Here is a 22015-nt window from a genome sequence, read left to right on the forward strand (position 1 = left end):
CATTTGTTCTCTACCTCACTTTTTTCTTGTAACAGCTTGTCTCTGCTCTTACATATAACACAGTAACATGTTGGTAAAACCCAACCCTTTCAATACATTGAATCAAGTTCTCTCCCTGGTTTTATTGGCATTTTTTGCAAACATATTTCTAAATATCATTCTCCCTTCTGTAACCTCAGTTCCCAGTTTTCGCAGAGTCCCGTACTTTTAGCTCAGTCTTTTGCTAGGGAGGAATAAGGTAAATGCTCCCGTCCAGGGATAACCATTTCTTCTTATAAATCCCTTCTGCCTCCAAATGGAGGTCCAATATTTCATGATACCATCCTTATCACCAAAGGTAGTGCCAACACAGTATTCACAGCTCCAACAATCACTGTAAATATGCTTGACGTAGTGCTCAATTGCAAAATATAACAGACTCTCCTATATAAGACAGAAACAAAACATTTATTCAGACACCAGAAAATTGAATCCCCAAACCAGTAAGCCAATTCCATCATAGTAGCAAAGAGGTTAATAAGCCATAACATCACAGAGAGCCACAACATCCTTTAGCCTTCCTGCAAAGCAACATTTACTCCCCAGCCTGTCTCCCTTGGATTTTTCCTCTCCTCCCTCCAGGCTAGCTGCTCTGATTCCCAGCTTCCTGTGGACTCTGCTCCACCACCCTTTAGCAATCTCCTCCCTCCACAGGCCCTATGTGATTATATTCAGCCTATTAGGGGGCAGGGTATATCTTCAAAGCGGGGAAGGTCTTCAAATTCTCTTAAGCTTGTTAAAGGGCAGGGAAGATCTTCAAATTTCTATTACCATTACAGGTTGTTGTAATGACATTAGTTTTCAGTAATTATTTGTAGTACATTCAACATACTATAAAAATGTATCATTTCCAAAAATAATCTATTTTAAAAGGTTCCAAACCACTTCCTCTTGCAATATTTTTGATGAGGTAAAATCAAGTCTTGATTCAGTTCATTTCAGGTTCAATTAAAATAGCTTTTCTAGATTTTAACTGTAGCAACTCTGGAAGTTAAAAATTATTAGATACTTTAAAAGAATGAAACCATCTGTTCTCTCCTTTCTCTGCAGTTTGTAGCTCAGCCTGGCACATAATACTTCCCCAGAGACATGCATAACACAAGGGAATACAAATCCAGACACACCAGAGAAGTCACCAAGGAAGCAGACTTCTGCAGTCACTGCCCCATTTTGAAGAAATATTATCTGGATGTCTTTTCCTCCCTCTTTGAAGGAAAACCAAAGCACTGAAATAAGGGTATAATGGTCCAGTATTGAAACAACAGCCAAGAAGTCCTGCTTCTTCAAGTTGATGTGCTAGCCCAGACTTCTTTAGTAGGGAAGATGATTACTACCTTTATCATAGCCACTGATATTAATCGCTGCTCATAACTGGAATGCCTTGCCTTTCTGATTTTGGTAACCATATAACCATCACCACCACCATCACCTATCCTCTTTCCTCTGACCTAGGCCTACAAGTCAAAAACAAATTTATACACTTGGTAAACTCTGGCTACATGGTTAATCCCACTGCTTAAGCTTGCTGGGTTGCTAACGGTTTGTATCTGGTAACCAAGCCAGGGAAAAGTTCCACATTTGCCATTTCCATACATCGCTAAACTCAAGAGCTCTTGGTTATCCCAACATAGGATGACAGCCGGAGCCAGAGGTGTCCTTAGAGGTCATCACATGTAACGCCTTCATTTTAAAGCAAAGGAAATGGAGACAAAGGAAAGTCAGGAGACTTGCTCATCAAAGTCATCTAGAGTGAATGTGGCAGAACTGAGACCTGAGGTTCGTGCCCAGCTCCTCTGCTCTAAAGCATCTAAGACTCCAGGTCATTTCTGAAGGCTCTTCTCCTTTTTTCCTCTTTTATCCCTTAAATTTTGAAACAACATTTCAGGAACACTTATTTCTTTACAATGCTGCCATTGTGACTGAAGAGGTCAGAGGAAATGAAGAAATTTCAGGAGCCAATAATGCATCCTCAGTGGAAAGATCCCAAAGGGAAAGAACAATAAAGCTGGTTACTCCGGCAGTCATTTTCTCTGGGATCTTTCCAATGAGAGTATATTATTGTCTCCTACAGTTTCATTACTTCTTACAAGGTGGAAGAGAAATAAAAATTAAGAGTCAAGTCCACTGGTAGCTTAACACCACAGAACCACCATTTTCAAAATAAGATGTGGGCAACCCAGGTTGCCTTGACAGCTACAGTATAATCGTAGGGGTTTAGGAGCCAACTTGTGAGCCTGATTTGGAGAAATTGGTCTCTGATAAAAATGGAGTGAAATTTGTATTCTCTTAACCACTGCATCCCAGACACTACCCATATCAAGATCATGTTGAACGTCTCCCAAATTAGCTGATCTAGTAAGATAGTTTCCTACCCCCCTGCCAGCCATCCCAAGGACCTGCCTTGGACAGCTCATTTAGGAGGAGTCTTCATTATTATAGATCTCACCATTAAGTTAAAGACAATATAACAGGTCTGTGCCCTTCTGATCTGCCCTGACTCCTAGTACCAAGCAGATACTCCTTCAGGCATGATGAAGTAGGACACTTGCTCCACAACACCCACTATTTTCTTCCCAGGTGGTTGCTGCTTACAAAATAAGGCCAGGTAGCTGGAGGCCAGCACACTAGCTCATATTTCTACAGGTCTTGGAATTTTCCAAAGTGCTTTCCTTACAACAACCCCTAAAAAGGGGAGGAAGACACAGAAGCTCAGGAGACTGACTGAGGTGTCAATCAATAGTTACATATCTAGTGGAACCAGAATGAAAGCTGAGGTCCAGCATTCTGAGAGAAAAAGGGCATCTATAGAAAGTATAACATAAAGAAAATAGTTTAGTTACCTTTAAAGGACACTCCAGTTTAGTAATATCTTCCCTTACCTGGATTGGGTTGAAGATATTCAATTGTCTTGGTCATTATTTCCATCACAGCCCTGCTAGTGACATCCACTTTCTGAAAGAAGATGAAAAGCATTGATGAAGAAAAAACAAATGACATAACTTTGATCTAACTCCAATAAAATTATCAAATAATCATGGCATCAAAAGACTTATGTTGAAACATATATCCCATCTCATGACAGAAGTGACCGACTAAAGGTAAAGAATGTGTGTGTGTGTGTGTGTGTGTGTGTGTGTGTTCAGTAGTTTGTTAGTCAGGTCCAACTCTTCGTGACCCCATTTGGGGTTTTCTTGGCAAATATTCTGAAGTAGTTTGCCATTTACTTCTCCAGCTCACTTTATGAATGAGGAAACTAAGACAAATATGTTTAGTGACTTGCCCAGGGTCACACAGATAGTAAGTGTCTGAAGCCAGATTTGACCCCAGGAAGATGTTAGTCTTCCTGACTCCAGACCCTGCATTCTATCCACTGAGCCATCTAGCTACCTAAAGGTAAAGAACAAGACCATGAATTCTAAGACACACTTGATTTACTTCATTACATAATTATTATAAAGAAGGGCTGCTCCTCTGGGACTAGAGGTACAGAATGGAATGGGAAGACATATTACAAAGTTATAGGAAAAGAAAAAAAATTTAAATGTGTAGAAGAAAAATGAAGTATATAAGCATATCATAGTTTTATATTCTAAAGCATGCCCTATGAACTAACCTTTTGTGAATGGAATCTATTATTTAGGCAATTTTTAATCCAATAAGCAAATATAAAAATTAGAAGATCTTTAGTACTAATACTGATTACAAATATCGATTTTACTATTAGTATTCTTAATATATCTCCAATATATCAATTGTTATTTAGTCATGCCCAACTCTTCATGACCTTGTGGAGCATACTTCTTGCCAAAGATACTAGAGAGGTTTGTCATTTCCATCTCCCAGTAAATTAAGTTAGCAAATAGAAGTTAAGTGACTTCACTAGTGTCACACAGCTGCTAAGTGTCTGAGGCGAGATTTGAACTCAGGTCTTCCTGATTCTAGGCCTAGTGCTCTATCTACTTAGCCACCCAGATGTTTCCTAAATATGTCAACAGCAATGTGTATGCTCATCACCATGCTACTTCATGGTGGAGACATATTATTAAAGCATATGGTATCCTTGATTTTGCTGCCAGCACTGAATCTGAACCATTCACAAACCATCACTCAATCCCTTCACAAGGGGCTCAAGGAAAAGAGATGCTCCATCTCCCTGCATTGCGCATCTTACAGCAGGTTTCAGTGTCTCATGACACCCCCACATCAGCTAGTGTTTCCCTTACATAATACTCCTCCTCCAGCTTTAACACAATGTCAGGTCTCAACTGTCTGTGAAGAAGAAAAACAGCTGATCTCTATCCTTCTTACATATTGTGACATTTCTCTCTTACTTGTTAAGCTGCTAGTTTCTGTTACAGAAACCACTTGAAGTTTGTGAGAGTGAAAAACATTTCCCCATCAAGCCTGAGAATTCAAAGTAAAGATTAAGAGACTTAAACTGAGAAGTTTAGAATTTTGGGAGGAAGAGATCCTTTTTATGTGTGTTACTGTTGTTGTTAATCAGGCTTCTAAAGATCATCTTTCTTCAAGAGAGTAAAGGCAAGATACCTATGCAGGTTTATCCTATCAATAAATAGATTAATTCAGTTCTTATATATGGTACTGCCGATAATGGCTAATCCAAAAATGTTAAGGTATGTAAAGCACACTTATTTTTGTACCAAATGTTTATTTATATTGTCCCTAAGATTTAAAAACAGAGATTAACATCCTTTGGCAGACAGATTCTTAGTGAGATGGTGATTAGGTTTAGAACAGAAAAACTGACCTTGCCAAAGTCCACTAGCTCGCTAATTTGCATAGACATTATTATTGAGGAATTCATACACAAGAGTAGCAAAGCTCCAGAGTGGTGAACTTTTCTGCCTACAAATGGATTTTGAGTCAGGGGACCTGGATTTCAATCCCAGCTCTGCTACTGAACCTGAAATCACTTCTGCTCTCCAGGTTTCAGTTTTATATTCTATAAGACAAGAGTAGTTTTAAATGCTGTAAAATACAAATCCTTATGAGGAAGAAGCAGTTTTCCTAGAACTTGAGATAACTATGATTTTGAGATTTTTTTTATCAGCATTTTCCATAAGCAAGTCATTCCTCCTTCTGAGTTTAGAGGATGGACTTTTACCTGCACACACATTTGAGATCCCATTTCAGGACATGATAAACAAATGCATTCCCATCCCCTGCCCCAGGGCTTGTTTGCTGCACTGGTTGTCATCTGAAATTACATTCAGCTAATACTGCTCCTATGAAAGAGCCACACTAAAGATCAAGTCCAGAATGCAGCAGACCAAGACAAGTTTAGTCCTAATTTGGAAACTGTGGCATCATTTCTTCAGGAAAAAAGTGACAAAGGAAACGCCTTTATTTTGTTGCTGCTGGGCCCAGCAATGTAGACGACACCAGTCATGACACAGAGGAATGAGCACTGGTTGTACAGTCAGAGGTTGCTGTTGTACAGCGATTTTTCAGTCATGTCCAACCAACTCTTTGTGACCCCATTTGAAATTTTCTTGGCAAAGATGCTGGAGTGGTTTGTCGTTTCCTTCTCCAGCTCATTTTGCTGATGAGGAAACTGAGGCAAACAGGGTTAAGTGACACAGATAGTGCCTGAAACCAGATTTGACTCCGGAAGATGAGTCTTCCTGACTGTAGGTACCACACTCTATCCACTGCACCATCCCTCTTTCCCAGAGTCAGAGACCTAGATTCAAATCTCACTTACTACCTGTGTGACCTGGAGTAAATCACTTGATCTCCTTGTACCTCAGTTTTCTCATCTGTAAAATGAGAAAGTTGGTCTAGATAGTACTGAAGTTCTAGTCTAGTTCTATTTTCCTGAATTAAAGTTTATTATTGGGCACATTTAACTGCAGCACAAACATTGAGACTCTTGATTGAGAAGTTCTGGTTTCTCTTTCAACAAATTCACTCAGAAACTGGTTCCCAGGAAAATATTCAGGTAATTTTTAGCAAAGCTTTTAAGGAGTTCATGCTCTGCATGTGTGTGTATGCATGTGTGCACATTATGTGTGTGTGTGTATTTAAGCAACAAAAACGGTTTCACATATTGGCACTTAAATTACTGGGGAGAAACACTTACAGTGCAAGGAGTCTGTGGAAGCAACATTTCCATTATTACATTCAGTGGTCTCACCAAGGAGGCTGTCGGGGTTAAGAGGCAAACACCTGTGTTTTCAGCACATCTCAGCTGGAGAGAGTCTTTAGTGGCTGATACTAGAGAAATGAGCTTTAGGAATCCCCACTTGCTTTATCCAGTGGCAATGCCTGATGTCAACCTCTAATTTATTTCATTCAATTGTGTAATTGCCCCTTTAGGAATAAAGCTAAACTGAGTGCTCTCTCTCTTTCTCTCTCCTCAAAACTGCTGATCCTATGAAAGAGGTTCTCTTGGCAGTGATTTAAAGTTTAACTGCAATGCATTTTATAAGCAAAAGAAAAGGAGAAAGGGTTTGAGATTCCAGATCTCCTGATCTCCATGGCTAACAAATTTCAATTGCCCCATTAGGGGAAACAGGGAACAGGTAGGGAATACAAAGTTTCCTGCAGAACTCTGCCAGCAAGGCACAAGGTCTGCAGGGTGAGACAAGAGTCTTCTTCCTGAGTTCCAGGAAGATGCTTTATTTAAAATGTAAAAGAAAGCACAGTTCTAAAAATTAAATTTTGAATTGATTTTTTATTTTGAATTGATTTTATATTTAAAGGGGAAACAAACTATGTAATGAGGATTTGTAATTGCATGAAAATTCTCTATTTTCTACTATGCACATGGAACTCTTCATTTTTTTTTTTTGCGTTAAATTCAGAATACAAAAGTTAATTTAAAAAAAGAGAAAGAGAAGCAGCACAGTTATGATGTTCCGGCTTCCCCCACCAAAAGGAAAGCAAGAGATAAAGGGTCCTTGGGGCATGACAAGCTTTCTTCTCCATTACCAAAAGAACTTAGATTACTTTGGATGTTCTCCTCATTTCTGATTTTGAGTTTCCATCCTTGCTTCTTTCATCTCCAAGCAGTTGGGTTTAATCTATATTTCTCAGCACCTTACATGATTCCTCAGAAGCTGCCACTTTTTTTCACTCTCCTGTTTGCTCATGTACCATTAATGTTTCTCAATTCCTTTTGAGTTCCAAGACTCCCTTCTACCACTACTTCATCACTCCGTTTGAACCTTCTGGGCCTTTCCATTTGACCTTTTCAATTTGCTTACTCATTTTTATCTTGTCAGTATTATCTGTGCACACTATAAACTCATTAAATTGTAACCAGGGAAATGTATCCTTTTTCATGGTTGCATCCTTGATGCCTAGCCCATAGTACATGCTTAATAAAGGTTTGTTGAAATTTAGTTTGGACAAGCATCTTACACAGCAAACCACAATAAACTCAAATTCTACATATGACTTAAAGATTAATGGTCATAGCATTAAAAAAAACAGAATAGAACCAAATCAGGTACCTTTTACAAGTATGGTTAAAGCAACCGTAGGTATATATGCTTGCAGGGAATACAAGAAGCTTATTCAGGGGAAAGGGGAATATTTAATAAACAGTTATGTATTATATTAAAATGGATCTATTTTATTTCTTTTGTGCATATATATGCTAAACTCTTGATTATATTTCCTCTCATACATAGTTAATAGGGGTCATGGGAAAGTTAAATGAAAGCCTAGAGATATGGAGATTGACAAAGTTTAGGAATCCCTGGGCTAGGAGGAGAATTCTTAATCCAACAAGGGATAGAGACAATCACAAAAAAATTAAATATTATTATGTATGTGTACATATATATATACATAAAACTTTGAGAAGTATTTGGGTATAATGCACATTACAACATAATATATATTATATATACTTTATTACATATATATTTCTCAATGTAATATGTGTGTATAAATATGTGTATATACAGACATATATATGCACTTGCAGAGCTTGTACTATATACCAAGGTATGGTGCTAAGCACTTTTACAAATATCTCATTTGATCCTAATAACAACCCTGTGAGGTAGATGTTCTAATTATCCATTTTACAGTTGAGGGAACTGAGGCCAATGGGGGTTAACTAGGAAGCATCTGAATCTGGATTTGAACTGAGGTCTTCCTAGCTCCAGGTTCACCAGCTGGCTGCTTCATGGTGCTTCTGTATTTAAGAATCAAGGTCATTGAAAGAGTGATGATACAGAAGTAGTAAAGCAGGAGGAAGGGTGGGTTAGGAGAAAAAATGAGAAGTTCAGTTTTGGACATATGAATTAAAGATTCCTAAGGGAATAACCAGTTGAAATGTCCAATAGATACTGAAAGCAGGATTGGAGTTCAAGAGAGAATAGATATGAATATTTTTGAATACATATAGCTGAATTCATGGGAACAGATGAGATCATTGTGAGAAAGGGCATAAAGTGTAAAGAAACCTTGGACAGAGTCTTGGGATATATCCACAGTTAGGGTACAAGTCATGGATGACAATCCAAGGGTGGTCAGCAATGTCAAAAGCTGCACAGAGGTCAAGAAAGGTGAGAACTAAGGACCATCAGACTTGGCATTGGAAACTTTTGAAAAGGCAGTTTCAGCCAGGTAAAGGTGAAGGGGTGGAAAACTGAGTGAAAGGAGAGGAAGTAGAAGCAATGAATGTAGATGGATTTTTCTAGGAGCTTGACTATGAAAGAATACATAGATACAGGATGATAACTTGAGGGATAGGCAAGATTTACTTGGGTTTTTTTGTTTGCTTTTAAAGAATAAGGAAGACATAGGCTTGTTTGTAGGTAACAGGGAAGGAGCCTGTCGATAGGAAGGATAGATGAGAATTAAATAGGCATAAGACTGTTTTGACTGCATCTTGTCTTTCAAAGACCATTTTCTCTGTCAGTTCACAGGGAGCAGGGCTGACTGGGTTTGGAGAAAAGCCTATGGTTTTTGAGTAAGGTTTTTGTTTCTCCTGGGGCTATTTTTTTTTTGCCAGATGGTTGGCTCGGCTTGTGGGCTTGGCTGTAAGAATGCTCTCCCTTGGAGTTACCATACATGAGGAGCAGAAATGAAGGCATATTCAGGTTTACATATGTTAAAATAGATTTTTTTTACATTTCCTGTCCTGTATTTTCCCTTTTAATTACTTTTTATTGGTTAATTTTCCCAATTTATTTCCATCATGTATTAATGTAACGCCCCAGCTTTTTATTTTCCTCCTTTTTTCAAAGGTATTTGGGATGGAAACTACCCTGTTCTCCAAATGTATCATTCTTTTTAATTTCATGCAGAAACTGGAAGACTGGATCACTCTTTCTTGTTTTATTTTGTTTTTGCTTTTGGAGGGCAATTAGGGTTAAGCGACTTGCCGCAGGTCACACAGCTAGTGAGTGTGCCAAGTGTCTGAGGCCGGATTTAACTCCTGACTCCAGGGCTGGGGCTCTATTCACTGTGCCACCTAGCCACCTCTATATTGTTGTTTTGTTTTTGAGGATTACTCTTTCTAAGAAATGAGTTATCTGGAACCCCTAGCCATATCTGGTTATACTACAAAAAAAACAAGCTCTCAGATCTCTAGTTTAAAGTTACTATTATATGGTACTGTAAGTACTTGCAAAGCACTTTAAGTGAATTATTCTATTTGATCCTCACAACCCTGCAGTTATCCCTACTTTAAAGATGAGGAAACTGAGGCTCAGAAACATTAAATGACTTGCTCAGAGTTGCACAACTAGTTAAGTGTCTCAGACAGCACTCCACTGTCTATGCCACCAAACTAGTAATTCTTAACATGTATGTAGCACCTGTTATGTTGCAGGCACTGTTCAAAGCACTTTATTTTTATATTTTATTTTATTTTTTTCTTTTTGGAGGGGGGAAGGTAGGGCAATTGGGGTTAAGTCACTTGCCCAAGGTCACATGGCTAGTTGTTTTTTTTTTTAAGTTTCTGAGGCCGGATTTGAACTCAGGTCCTCCTGACTCCAGGCCGGTGCTCTATTTACTGCACCACCTAGCCGCCCCCCAAAGCACTTTATACTTATTACTGCATTTGATCCTCACAACTACCCTAGGAAGTAGATGCTATAATTAGCTCCATTTTACAGTTGAGCAAACTGAGGCAAATAGAGGTTATGTGACTTACTCAGGCTCATGCATATACTAAGTATCTGAGTTCTGGATTTGAACTCAGGTCTTCCTGATTTCAGGCCCAGTACTCTTACCACTGTATCACCTAGCTACCTTCAAAGCAGATGTTTATCAACTAGAAAATGGCTAAACAATTTGTAATACATGAATGAAATGGAATATGACTGTGCTATAAGAAATGATGAATATTATAAATACAAAAATTCATGGGAAACCTCATGTGAACTGAAACACGTGAAGTAAAAACAACTAGAAAAGAGAAAAAAATGAATGCAACAACAGAAATGGAAAGTAAAACAACAAAAGAAATTGAATGCTAGGAAACTGTAATGACCAAACTTGAACCTGAAAAAACAGAAGCCACTTTTCGTGGCTACTTTGCAGAAGTGGGAGTCTATGAGAATGGAACACTATATATATATACATATATCAGGTTTTTTAATAGACTGATTAGTTTTTCTGAGCATTTTCCCCCTTTTTTCCTTTTTCATTATAAAGGATGGTTCTCTGGGATAGGGAGGGAAGATGGTGGGAGGAATTTGTTGGGAAATTTAGTTCACATAAAAATAGAAATTATCAATAAAAATTTATTTTAAAAATTATAATTCAAGATTCTGATTGCTACTTCTTTGCCCTACTGGTAAAGGCAAGTCTTTCCATCCCTATTCTCTTGACCTACATCTGCTACAAATTTAAACCTCTGTATGTTGGCTTCTGCCCTGACCTATAAGGTTTCCAATCCTTGGCTAGTCTGTCCTGCTTACCTCTAAGTGAAGTTATCAATATTAGTCCAACTTTTGACATCTAAAAGAGACCAAGACCAATGGAGACTTTCCTGTTTTGGTATATGGGTACACTTTTTTGATCAATAAAATTTAAGCTCCTTGAAGATAAGAACTGTCCAAATTCTTGTGCCTGGTATGGTTCCTAGAACATAGTTGGCACTTAATGATTACTTATTAATCAATTTATTGTGAATTTAAATAATAACAAATAAGTTAGTATCCAACTGCTTGATGCCTTAAGAATCCTAGAATCTCTCTTATAGGTCTTGATCTTTCCATGAACATATCTTTGATATTCAGATCTTTCCTTTTTATTAGGCCACTCTAGTAGGTTTTATTCCCTAGTCTACACATTTTCCTACATCTCATCAGTTGATCTCGTTCTCTTCCAACCAAAAACCTTGCTATCTAGCAATATCCCACAGCTCCCCAAAGCATCTCCTAGTCCAATGATATACAAATTAAATAGAAATAGGGGCACGAATCTGTACATAAGGACCCCTATAGATCATATATTGACAGTTTTAAAGGGTAAAGTTATTTATGTTTTATGCATTTATATTTATTTTGTTAATTACTTTCTAATTACATTTTAGTATGGTTCTTACCTAGGGTTGTGTGCTTGATACTTTTGACTCTTCATTACTGGATTCCTTATAACATCCAGATCTCAGGGATCCACAGTCAACATCAACATTTGAAAGGAAACTTTGGTCTATTGGAACTTTTAAAAAATTTGAGTACAGACTCTGTTTAACCCAGGAACTCCAAACCCTTTACAGCATGGCTATTGTTGCAAAATTCACAATTGGGTTTTAGGACAGTTTGTGATTTGTTTGTTTTCAGAAATGCTATTAACAAAAATGAGGACACAGGTTTTAAAAATAACCATTGGCAAGACTACAACTGTCATACTTTGTAGTTTTACATTTCCATCAACATCAAGACCCCACAATACCACCCCCATCACCTCCCCAATTCTTTTCTAAAGATGTGGCTAAGGCAAAATTAGATACTGTGAGTGGTGAGAGTACTCTAGAGACAATGTTTGAAGGTGGAGTTGGAGAGACCTATGCTTTTAGTCCCATCTCAGACACAAACGTGTATCTCTGGACAAACTGAGCCACTTAACTTACAGGGTTGTAAGAAACAGATGAGATAATGAACATAAAATAATTTACAAACCTTAAAATGCTATATAAATACCATCACCATAATCTCGCCTTTTCAAGGAGAGTTAGATAGAAATCATCCAGGGACAAGTCTTTCTCCTACTATTTAACTTTTATATTTAACAATCTCAGAAAAAAAATAACTGTTTTTTGTAACTGAATAAAAGGATCAGAATGTAAGCTCATCTTCTGTTGGGTCACTGAAAACATCATTAGTATAACTCCAAAAGCAGAGAGGACAATGGTGATGCTAAATCCCTCATCCTCTTCATGAAGGATTTTTATATTTCATGCTAGGAACTCATACTTTCAAAGATCTATGGAAATTATGAGCATTTGGCATGGCATCATCTATTACAAATGTTGTTTAAGTTTTAGTCAATTTATCATCATCACTGTTATTATTGTTAGATGCTAATAGTCTTTCAAATGGAGATAATTTTCCAAAAATCACTAATAAAAAGAAACTACAAAAAGTACTTTCCACACTCAATTTACCTTGGAGACAGCATCGTTTTCTCTCTATTATCCTTTACAACAATTTTAATTAAGTTTCCTGATTTTAAAGTTCCTTCATTAATAATTTGCTGTTATTAACCCACAAGGAATTATGAACTCTATCCTTTCTTTCATTATTCCATTCATGGAAAGAAAACTGAAAAAGCCAAAGTCCAAAACAACTAGACTTCCCCGCCCTTTAGCTTATTGATGCTGAACTTGATATTTCATTGAAGCAGTCAAAATACCAGCAGATCCTCAGTCCATATGAAAAGCAATTTGTGGCAATGCCAACACACTTAAAGGTTATTCTGTAATAAATGTAATTAAGAATACCTGTGACTCTTCACATCTATGAGGAATAACATCCACTATTCCATTCCTCTCTTCTCTCCAACATTACTCAGTGAAGGGCAAAAATTACTCAAGAAGACAAAGACTTACCCTTTCCATTTCTTTGAAGTCATCATCTAACTTGGTTCCTTCTGCTCCTCCAACCTTCTCACTCACTTTCTGCAAAGGGAAAAACATAGAAGAAAGTAGTTGTAAAAGAAGTGTCTCCAAAGACTTGCTAGGACCTCTTGCCTCCCAACCTAATTATCTCTGAACAGTTATGAAAAACAGCATGATCATAGCTTTCTTTTGGATGAGAAATTTTTAAATGCTACCTATGAATACAATGGGCTTCTTTTTTCTATATAATCCTATCAGGGTAACTAAATGATTTATCATAGCTTTCGCATTTCCCTGGTAAAATTCTTCCCAGCTGGTATCCATTTGATAGATAGACAGATGGGGCATTTATTAATCCTTATTATTAGCCAGGCACTATGGTGAGCACTAGGGATACAAATATAATGAAGCAAGGCAGTACCTGCCCTCAAGGAGCTTATGTTCTAAGGAGGAAAGCAGCATACATAAAGAAGCTAAAATGTGTGGAGGGGAGGACAAGGGAGAAACAGTCTGGATGGGGGAAGGGTATTCTCAGCAATAAAATACTTAGCTAGGACTCTTAGAGAATCTATGCAACAGGTATGTCAATACACAAATAAAATGTGAAACCTATGCATAAATGTATCTTGTATTTCTTCTCTGCCACATTATTTTAGATCATCATGCTTTTCTAATAAGCAGCAGCTCTAAAAGAGTCTGTTTCAGAATCAAAAAATCACCGATTATTTAAGCACCTACTATGTGTTAGGCACTGTGTTAAGTTCTGGTGATACTAGGAAAGGCAAAAATGTCCAAACAGTCACTGCTCCTAAGGGGCTCACAGTCTAATAGAAGAAAATAGCATGCAAATAACTATATACATACAGAAAGATACGTAAGTAGAGACACAGACAGAGAAACAAAGACAGAGAAACAGAGACGGGTTATGGAGGACTTTGAAAGCCAAATGGATGAATTTACAGTTGATCCTGAAGGAAATAGGGAGCCATTGCAGTTTATTGGGGTACCTAGGTGGCACGGTGGATAAAATGCTAGGTCTGGAGTCAGGAATATTGTTGGTATTCATAGTGGGCTAGAATTTTCCCGAGTTCAAATCTGGCCTCAGACATTTACTAGCTATGTGACCTTAGAAAAGTTACTTAACCTTATTTGTTTCAGTTTCCTCATCTGTAAAATTAGTTAGAAAAGGAAATGGCAAACCATTCCAGTATCTTTGCCAAGAAAACCACAAATAGGGGTTTCTCAAAGAGTTGGACACAACTGAAAACTACTCAACTACAACAACAAACAGTTTATTGAGTGAGGGGTGGAGGGGAATAGGAGCAGGGTGATATGGTGAAGACAACCATAGAAGAAACAAGCTGCTTCACTTCCCTCTACCCCCCACAAGGCTAACAATAGAGAAATCATGTAATTTTTTTCTTGCCTACAAGGGCAGTTAGAGGCAGTTTTCAAAATAATAAATTGCTTTTCTTAGGGTAGAAAAAACTCTGTTATCTCTCTCTTCAAGAAAGATGAGGTGAAATCTTCTGTAGACTCCCCTCACTGTAGTTTTTTCTTCATAGGGACTTTTTTCTTCAGTCCTTCCTTTAAGAATGGGCCTCTGAAGAAACTCCTGTTGTTCTATTATTCCCATGTGATTTGTTTGGATTTTTACCCCCAAATATTGAATGTATAAATCTCTTCTTCTGTGCATCCAGCTGCTTCTTAAAGCCCTCTCTTTGTGGGGTTATCATTATCTAATAAGGAATCACAGGAAACAAAGGGGACTATAAGGAGTATGGTAAAAGATCTGTCTTCTAAAGCTGTTATGGGAGACTAAAAGAACTGAGGTACATAATACATACTTGTGGGGTTTTTTTCTCCCACTCACACAGAAACATCAAAGAACTTCTTTCATCATTCAATTGTTTTTAGTCATGTCCAACTCTTTGTGACCCCATTTGGGATTTTCTTGGCAAAGAAACTGGAGTGGTTTTCCATTTCCCTCTCCAGCTCATTTTACAGATGAGGAAACTGAGGCAAACAGGGAGAAGTGAATTGTCTAAGCATCTGAGGCCAGATTTAATTTCAGGAAGATGAGTCTTCCTGACTCCAAGCCTGGCACTCTATCCATTCTACCCAAAGAACTTCTAAGCCCACTATGAATACCAAAAGTTACTTTTTGATCAAAATAGAAAACCAATTAAAGAACAGATCAAAATCAGGCAGAGTTCTGCTCCATCTCTCACTTCTTAGTCAACAGATCAGGGCTTTGCATTATTCTTTCCTTGGCATGCACAAGAAGGCTGTCCTGTAAGCTTTCGAACTTAATACTTCATGGTGTCATGTGGAATAAACATGTGGCAAAAGGGAGATTTGCTATTACTGGTTAGTAATGGCTGAAAAGTGCCACAGCTGTTAATATACAATGGCTAAATCTTCAGAATTTGTGGGTAAATCATAATTCCAAGGAGCACCTACTATATGTCTCGCACATAGTAGGGATTTAAATGCTCAATTCATGTGGCATTTGTCCTAGAAACTATTTAAGATGCAAAACAATGGTCACATAACTCTTCAGGGAGTCAGACACTTTCATTCTCCTCATGCAACTATAGCCGCAATTGCAGACTCATACTAAGTTAAAAGAATTTAACTGACCTATTTCAGGGTGGGGTGGGGGGAAAGGTTATCCATTCTGAGGGATATTTGTTTTCCATACTTCAGTAAAAATGTAGTTAAACCAAACAATTCAAAAAATAAGTCATTATTGTGAGGGGAAGGATAGAAAGATTATAAAAGACAAAGTTCCTTCCATTGTGAAGCCCAGATAATACTCATATTTCCATATGAGGTCTTAAATTCACAAATATAATTACTCAGTCCTTGAGATGGGAAATAAAAGCATTGTTTAATAGGTGAGGAAAAACTCAGATGATATTAAGTGACTCACCCAGGATCACATCACCAGTGTCAGGGCCTCAATTAGAATCTACTGGTTTTGGGTTTGGTCTCCACATTCTGCCACTTCATCTTTCAACAATAATATAGGTTCACCATTCTTAGCTTTTCCTCCATTTTATGCTACTAAAAATGTATTTGTTAAATACAAATTACAAAGTAAATACCCCTAACATTTCTAAGACTTAAGATCATTGGAGGTAGGGTAAGGAAACAAGTTTCAGAGTCCTATCTTCCAGCCTCCAATCGAAGAGATGATCTTCTTTATCATTAGGCATGAATTGATGGCAAAACATTTTCCTTACTTGGGCAGTTAGCTGGCACAGTGAATAGAGCACTGGCCCTGGAGTCAGGAGGACCTGAGTTCAAATCTGGCTTTAGACACTTAACACAAAAACTAGCCGTGTGACTTAAGTCACTTAAGTGGGCAAGTCACTTAACCCCAATTGCCCTCCAAACAAACAAACATTTCCCTTACTTAGCCAATATTATACACACATACATATTATGTCAAAGGCAGCATTTTCATGTCATTTAAGCTTTTTGCCACTGTTTAGCACAATTTTGGTGTTAAGATTAAAATTTTATATAAAAAAAAAAAAGATTAGAATTATATCTGAGGGGCGGCCAGGTAGCACAGTGAGTAAGAGCACCGGCCTCAGAGTTGGGAGACCTGGGATCGGTTCTCGCCTCATATACTTACCACCCACACCAAATAACTGGCCATGCAACCTTGAGCAAGTTACTTAACCCCAATTGCTTTAAAAAAAAAAGAATTATATCTGAGACCTGGACCATCCTCTTGCTAAAGACAAGGAAATGCTCTCCATGAACTGGAACCTGTTTCATTGGTATGGCCCCAGTCCTGCATGTATGTTAAGGTTAATAAACACAGAGGTTAGAATTATTCTCCTCCCTTCCTAACACCTTGCTGGTTGGTAAAGTCCCTACATCCATGCTCCTCATTCTTTCTTATTAGGTTATTTAGAAAATATCCTCATGGAAGCTAATGATTTTATGAGAAATCAAGATACTATAAAATAGATCCAAACAAATGAAAAAATAGAAGGCAATGTGAATTATCTCGTTAGAAAAACCACTGACTGGAAAATAGAACCAGGAGAGATAATTTAAAAACTTATTGGACTACCTGAAAGCCATGATCAAAAAATAAGAGCCTAGACAATATCTTTCAAGAAATTATCAAGCAAAATGGTCCTGATATTCTAGAACCAGAGGGCAAAATAGAAATCGAAAGAATTCATGGATCACCTCTTGAAAAAGGTCTCAAAAAGTAAACTCCTAGGAATATTATAGCCAAATTCCAGAGTTTCCAGGTCAAAGAGAAAATACTGCAAGCAGTCATGAAGAAACTATTTGAGCATTGTGAAAACACAATCAGGATAACCAAGACCTAGCAGCTTCTACATTAAGGGATTAAAGGGCTTGGAATATGATATTCTGGACGTCAAAGGAGCTAGGATTAAAACCAAGAATCACCTACCCAGCAAAACTGAGTATAAAACTTCAGGGGAAAACATGGTCATTAAATGAAATAGAGGATTTTCAAGCTTTTTTTTTTTTTTTTTTTTTTTTTTTTGGTTTTTGGAGAGGGAAGGTCGGGCAATTGGGGTTAAGTGACTTGCCCAAGGTCACACAGTTAGTTTTTTTTGTGTTAAGTGTCTGAGGCCAGATTTGAACTCAGGTCCTCCTAACTCCAGGGCCAGTGCTCTATTCACTGCACCACCTAGCCACCCCTCAAGCATTCTTGATGAAAAAACCAGAGCTGAACAGAAAATTTGGCTTTCAAATACAAGGAGCATGAGAAGGTAAACAGGAAAATGAAATCATAAGAAAATCATTAAAGTTGAACTACTGATATTCCTACATGGAAAAATGATAATTGTAACTCATAAGACTTTTGTCAGTATAAGGATAGTTGAAGGGAATATGTATGCATGTAATATATGTGTGTATATATATGTATACATACATATGTGTATGTATAGGAGGGTGTATGTGTATATAAATATATATGTGAGTGTGTGCATATGTATGTACATGTATACATAGAGGGCATAGGATGAGTTGAATATGAAGGGATGATATCCAAAAATAAAATAAAATCAAGAGATGACAGAGGAATATATTGGGAGAAGAAGAACAGGAGAGATAAATTAGGGTAAATTATCTCATATAAAAGAGGCAAGAGGAAACTTTTACAATGGAAGGGAAGAGCAGGAAGGTGAAAGGGAATGGGTCAACCTGACTTTCATTGAATTTGGCTTAAGGAGGGAATAACATGCACACATAAATGGGTATCTTACCCTACAGGAAAATAGGGGGGAAGTGGATAAGAAGAGGGATAATAGAAGGGAGGGAAGATTGGGGGACAGGGTAGTTAGAAGTAAACACTTTTGAAAAGGGACAAGGTCAAAGGAGAAAATAGAATAAGTGGGGAGCGGGATAGGATGGAGGGAGTTATAGTTAGTCTTTCACAATATAACTAAAATGGAAATGATTTGGGTAACTACACATGTACAACCTATATTGAATCTCTTATCTTCCCAGTGGGGGTGGGTGAAAAGGGAAGAATGGGAAAAAAATCTGGAACTCAAAGTTTTAAAAATAAATGTTTCAAAAAATTGCTTTTTACATGAAACTGGGAAATAAGATATAAGTACTGGGGTATAGAAATCCATCTTGCCCTACTAGAAAGTTAGGAGAGGATGAGGCAGGATATAAGAGAGAACAGATTGGCAGAAGGGGTATTCAGTAGCCTTGCTATTTTGGGGTGAGGGTAGGGGAAAGATGAGGAGAAAAATGTGTAACTCAAAATCTTGCGGAAATAAATGTTGAAAACTAAAAGTAAATAAATATATGTATATATTTTTTTCCACATAAAAAAAAGAAATTTTCCTCATTTCACTGGAACTGACCATACTACTATCTTCCAGAGTGGTGAGAGAGCACTCTCCTATTGGTGCCAGCTGGATCTTTGTCTTAAACTCTATATAAATTTGAGCCCCAAGAGGGCTCTGGGCCTTTGTCTAGAATATAAAAGCCATTACATAGTTCCACATCCAAATGCTACTCCATTGGGTGCTACCCTTGGCTAAAGGCAATAGGGACCTCACACTGAGACTGTTGCCTGCTGGTATCTGTTCTCCTCCCCTTGTGAGCAGTAATACATTTTTTTTAACTTCTGTCCCTGGGTGCCTCCATTGTTCTACATCTAAACTCTCCTTTACTAATTCTTTGAACTAAAAGGACCATGATTAGCTTCGAAAATATTTACTCCGTCTGATAAAATCTAAATACTATTTCTTTTGTTTATTTTGCTCAGTTGTTTTTCATTCATGTCTGACTATTAATGATCCATTTGGGGTTTTCTTTGGCAAAGATACTAGAGTGTTTTGCCATTTTCTTCCCCTTACCACTTTATAGATGAGGAAACTGAGGCAAAAAGGGTTAAGTGACTTACTCAGGGCCACACAGCTAGTAAGTGTCTGAGGCCAGATTTGAATTCGGGAAGATGAATCTTCCCAATTCTAGGCCCAGCACTCTGTCCACTGTACCATTTAGGTGCATTTTTTTTGTTTATATTTAATATTAAATACAGATGGCTGAGCAAGGGGAAGATAAAAGGGTGCTAAGGCAGAATATTCTACCTTAAAGGTTATAGATAAGGAGAGCAATTTTTTTTCAAGACCAGGTAATGAATGCCAATAGCATCAACAACAATTTAGAAAAAACATTATTCCTAATTTTCAGTAAGCAAAGTATTATTCTCTAAGAGAGAGGATAAGGCAGTGCTTTGCGACTTATGGTCAATTTGAAATTTCACCTAATATACATAATAGTTGTTATGACCATGGGCAAGTCACTTAATCTCTATGAGTCTCAATTTCCACATCTGTAAAATGTGGGCCAATAATATTTGCTGTACTTACTTTGTGGAATTATACAAAAGTTCAAATAAGATAATGTAAGCAAAGAACCAAGCAAATTTTAAAATACTATATGAATATCAATTATTATGAAAATGTTTATCCTTGTTATTCACATGGAGAAAAGGAAACTGAAATACTAACTAAGAAGCATATCTAATACAAACAGGAAACAAGAGAAGGCCTAGAACTACTTTTCTAAACTCCTATATAGTTAAATAATAATAATAATAAATAATAATGATAGCTAACATTTATATAGAGCTTACTTAGTGCCAGTCACTGTGCTAAATGCTTTATAATTATAATTTCATTTAATCTTCATAACAACCCTGGAAGACAGGTGCTATTATTATCCTCATTTAACACATGAGGAAACTGAGGAAAACAGGTTAAATTACTTGCCCAGGATCATATAGCTTGTAAGTATCTATGGCTGGATTTGAAATCTTATCTTCCTGTCTCAAGGTCTAAAAAGGTTCTCAAATAATAACTCATCTACTTCCAGGATTTGTATGAAGCTCACTTTAAAATCTGTCTCCAGCCTTTATTATTTTACTGTATTCCAAACTGCCTTCTGGTTCCCTGGATGTGTTCCCCTCACCTCAAACTCAACATGATTAAAATCAAAATCAACATCCTTCCCCAAAACTCTCCTCAACTTCCATATTTTTTTATTCAATCTTATTTACCACAATCCCTCAACAGAAACAATTTTCCTTTCTCCAGAACTCTTCACATTTCTCATATTCCAAGGTCATTCCTACCTTCAGGTCCCTGATAATACTTTGATCTCCTCCCCACCTATCCAAATCTTACTATTTCTTCCAAACCTAGTCTAAGTTTCACCTTCCATGAAACTTTTGCTGTGACTACTCCTTGCTAGAAGTTAATGGTTGTTTTTTTTTTTCAATTCCTGAACTTTTTACATAAGGCATTTATGTTTTGGAGAGAGATTGTATTAGAAGATGTCTGAAGTCCTATCCAACCCTCATATTTTATTCCTCAATGTCTGCACCATTCATTTTGTACTTAATTGTGTGTGAGAAGATGAATTATATATAGGCATATATTCATTCAACAAACATGCATTAGACATTTATCATACAGAGAGCACCATGCTAGTCTCTGGGAAGGAGATAATGATTAGGTAAGATATGGTTACTCAGGCATCTTACAGACTAGAAAGGGAAACTAAGGTACACAAACATTTAACTGGAATAGGCAATTCACAGTGAGCAAATTCCCTTTTCCAATATAGATCTATACCTACTCTACAAGTGATTTACTTAGGGGCATTTAAAAGTTAAGAAATTTCCCAAGATTGCAAATAGTCTATATAAGAGGAAGAATTTGAACCCAAGTCTTCCTGACCCCAAGGTCAGTTCTCTATCCACTATATCACATTCCATCTCAAGTATGTGTTATCAGATATCTACTTTACATGATGTTATATAATAAATGCAACAAAGATATACAAAATAATATAATGTGAAATGTGAGGTAGAAGTCATCATTGAACAGATTGATCGGGGAAATCTTCATAGAAGAGGTAGCATTTGAGTGAGGAATGAAATGAACAGGTAAAGTAGGAGAAGACATTCCAAACACAGGGAACAGAAAGGCAGAGAACTGGGAGAACATAAAGTGTGTCTGTGAGTATATACATGTGTATGTATGCATTTGTATACATATATAATACACATGTGTGGATGGCTATGGGGAGAGAGGTATCTACATATCTATGTAACTATAACAAAACCAATAAATGCACATATTATATATATATATGTACATATATATATATATATAAACATATACATACACACAGAGGAAATGAGGGTGATGGTCAATTTGGTCATAACAAAGGACTCAAAAGTATTTTGAAATAAAGCTAGAAAGCTTGGATGGTTCCTAGTTGGTTACGGCCACACCTTCCAAGCAAAGGAATCTGAAATCTACTTGCTAAACAATGAGGAACCAATGAAAATTTTGGGGCCACACAATCTCAAAAATGAGCCTAACCAGATCA

At 37.2% G+C, this 22015-nt stretch overlaps 1 protein-coding gene across 1 annotated transcript in view; it reads right to left on the minus strand.

Moving 5' to 3' along the window:
- The window catches only part of SH3GL2 (SH3 domain containing GRB2 like 2, endophilin A1), a 248132-nt gene that overhangs the window by 41597 nt on the left and 184520 nt on the right, over positions 1-22015 (minus strand). The window contains exons 2-3 of the mRNA XM_069090663.1: positions 13082-13150; positions 2919-2991 (exon numbers count right to left, since the gene is read on the minus strand). Of these exons, the coding sequence (XP_068946764.1) occupies positions 2919-2991; positions 13082-13150 (142 nt within the window). The remainder of the gene's footprint in view (positions 1-2918; positions 2992-13081; positions 13151-22015) is intronic.

The sequence above is a fragment of the Petaurus breviceps genome, unplaced genomic scaffold (genome assembly GCF_028583685.1).
Source record: "Petaurus breviceps papuanus isolate PSGF00001 unplaced genomic scaffold, PetGlider_PUasm1.0 187, whole genome shotgun sequence".
NCBI lineage: Eukaryota > Metazoa > Chordata > Mammalia > Diprotodontia > Petauridae > Petaurus > Petaurus breviceps.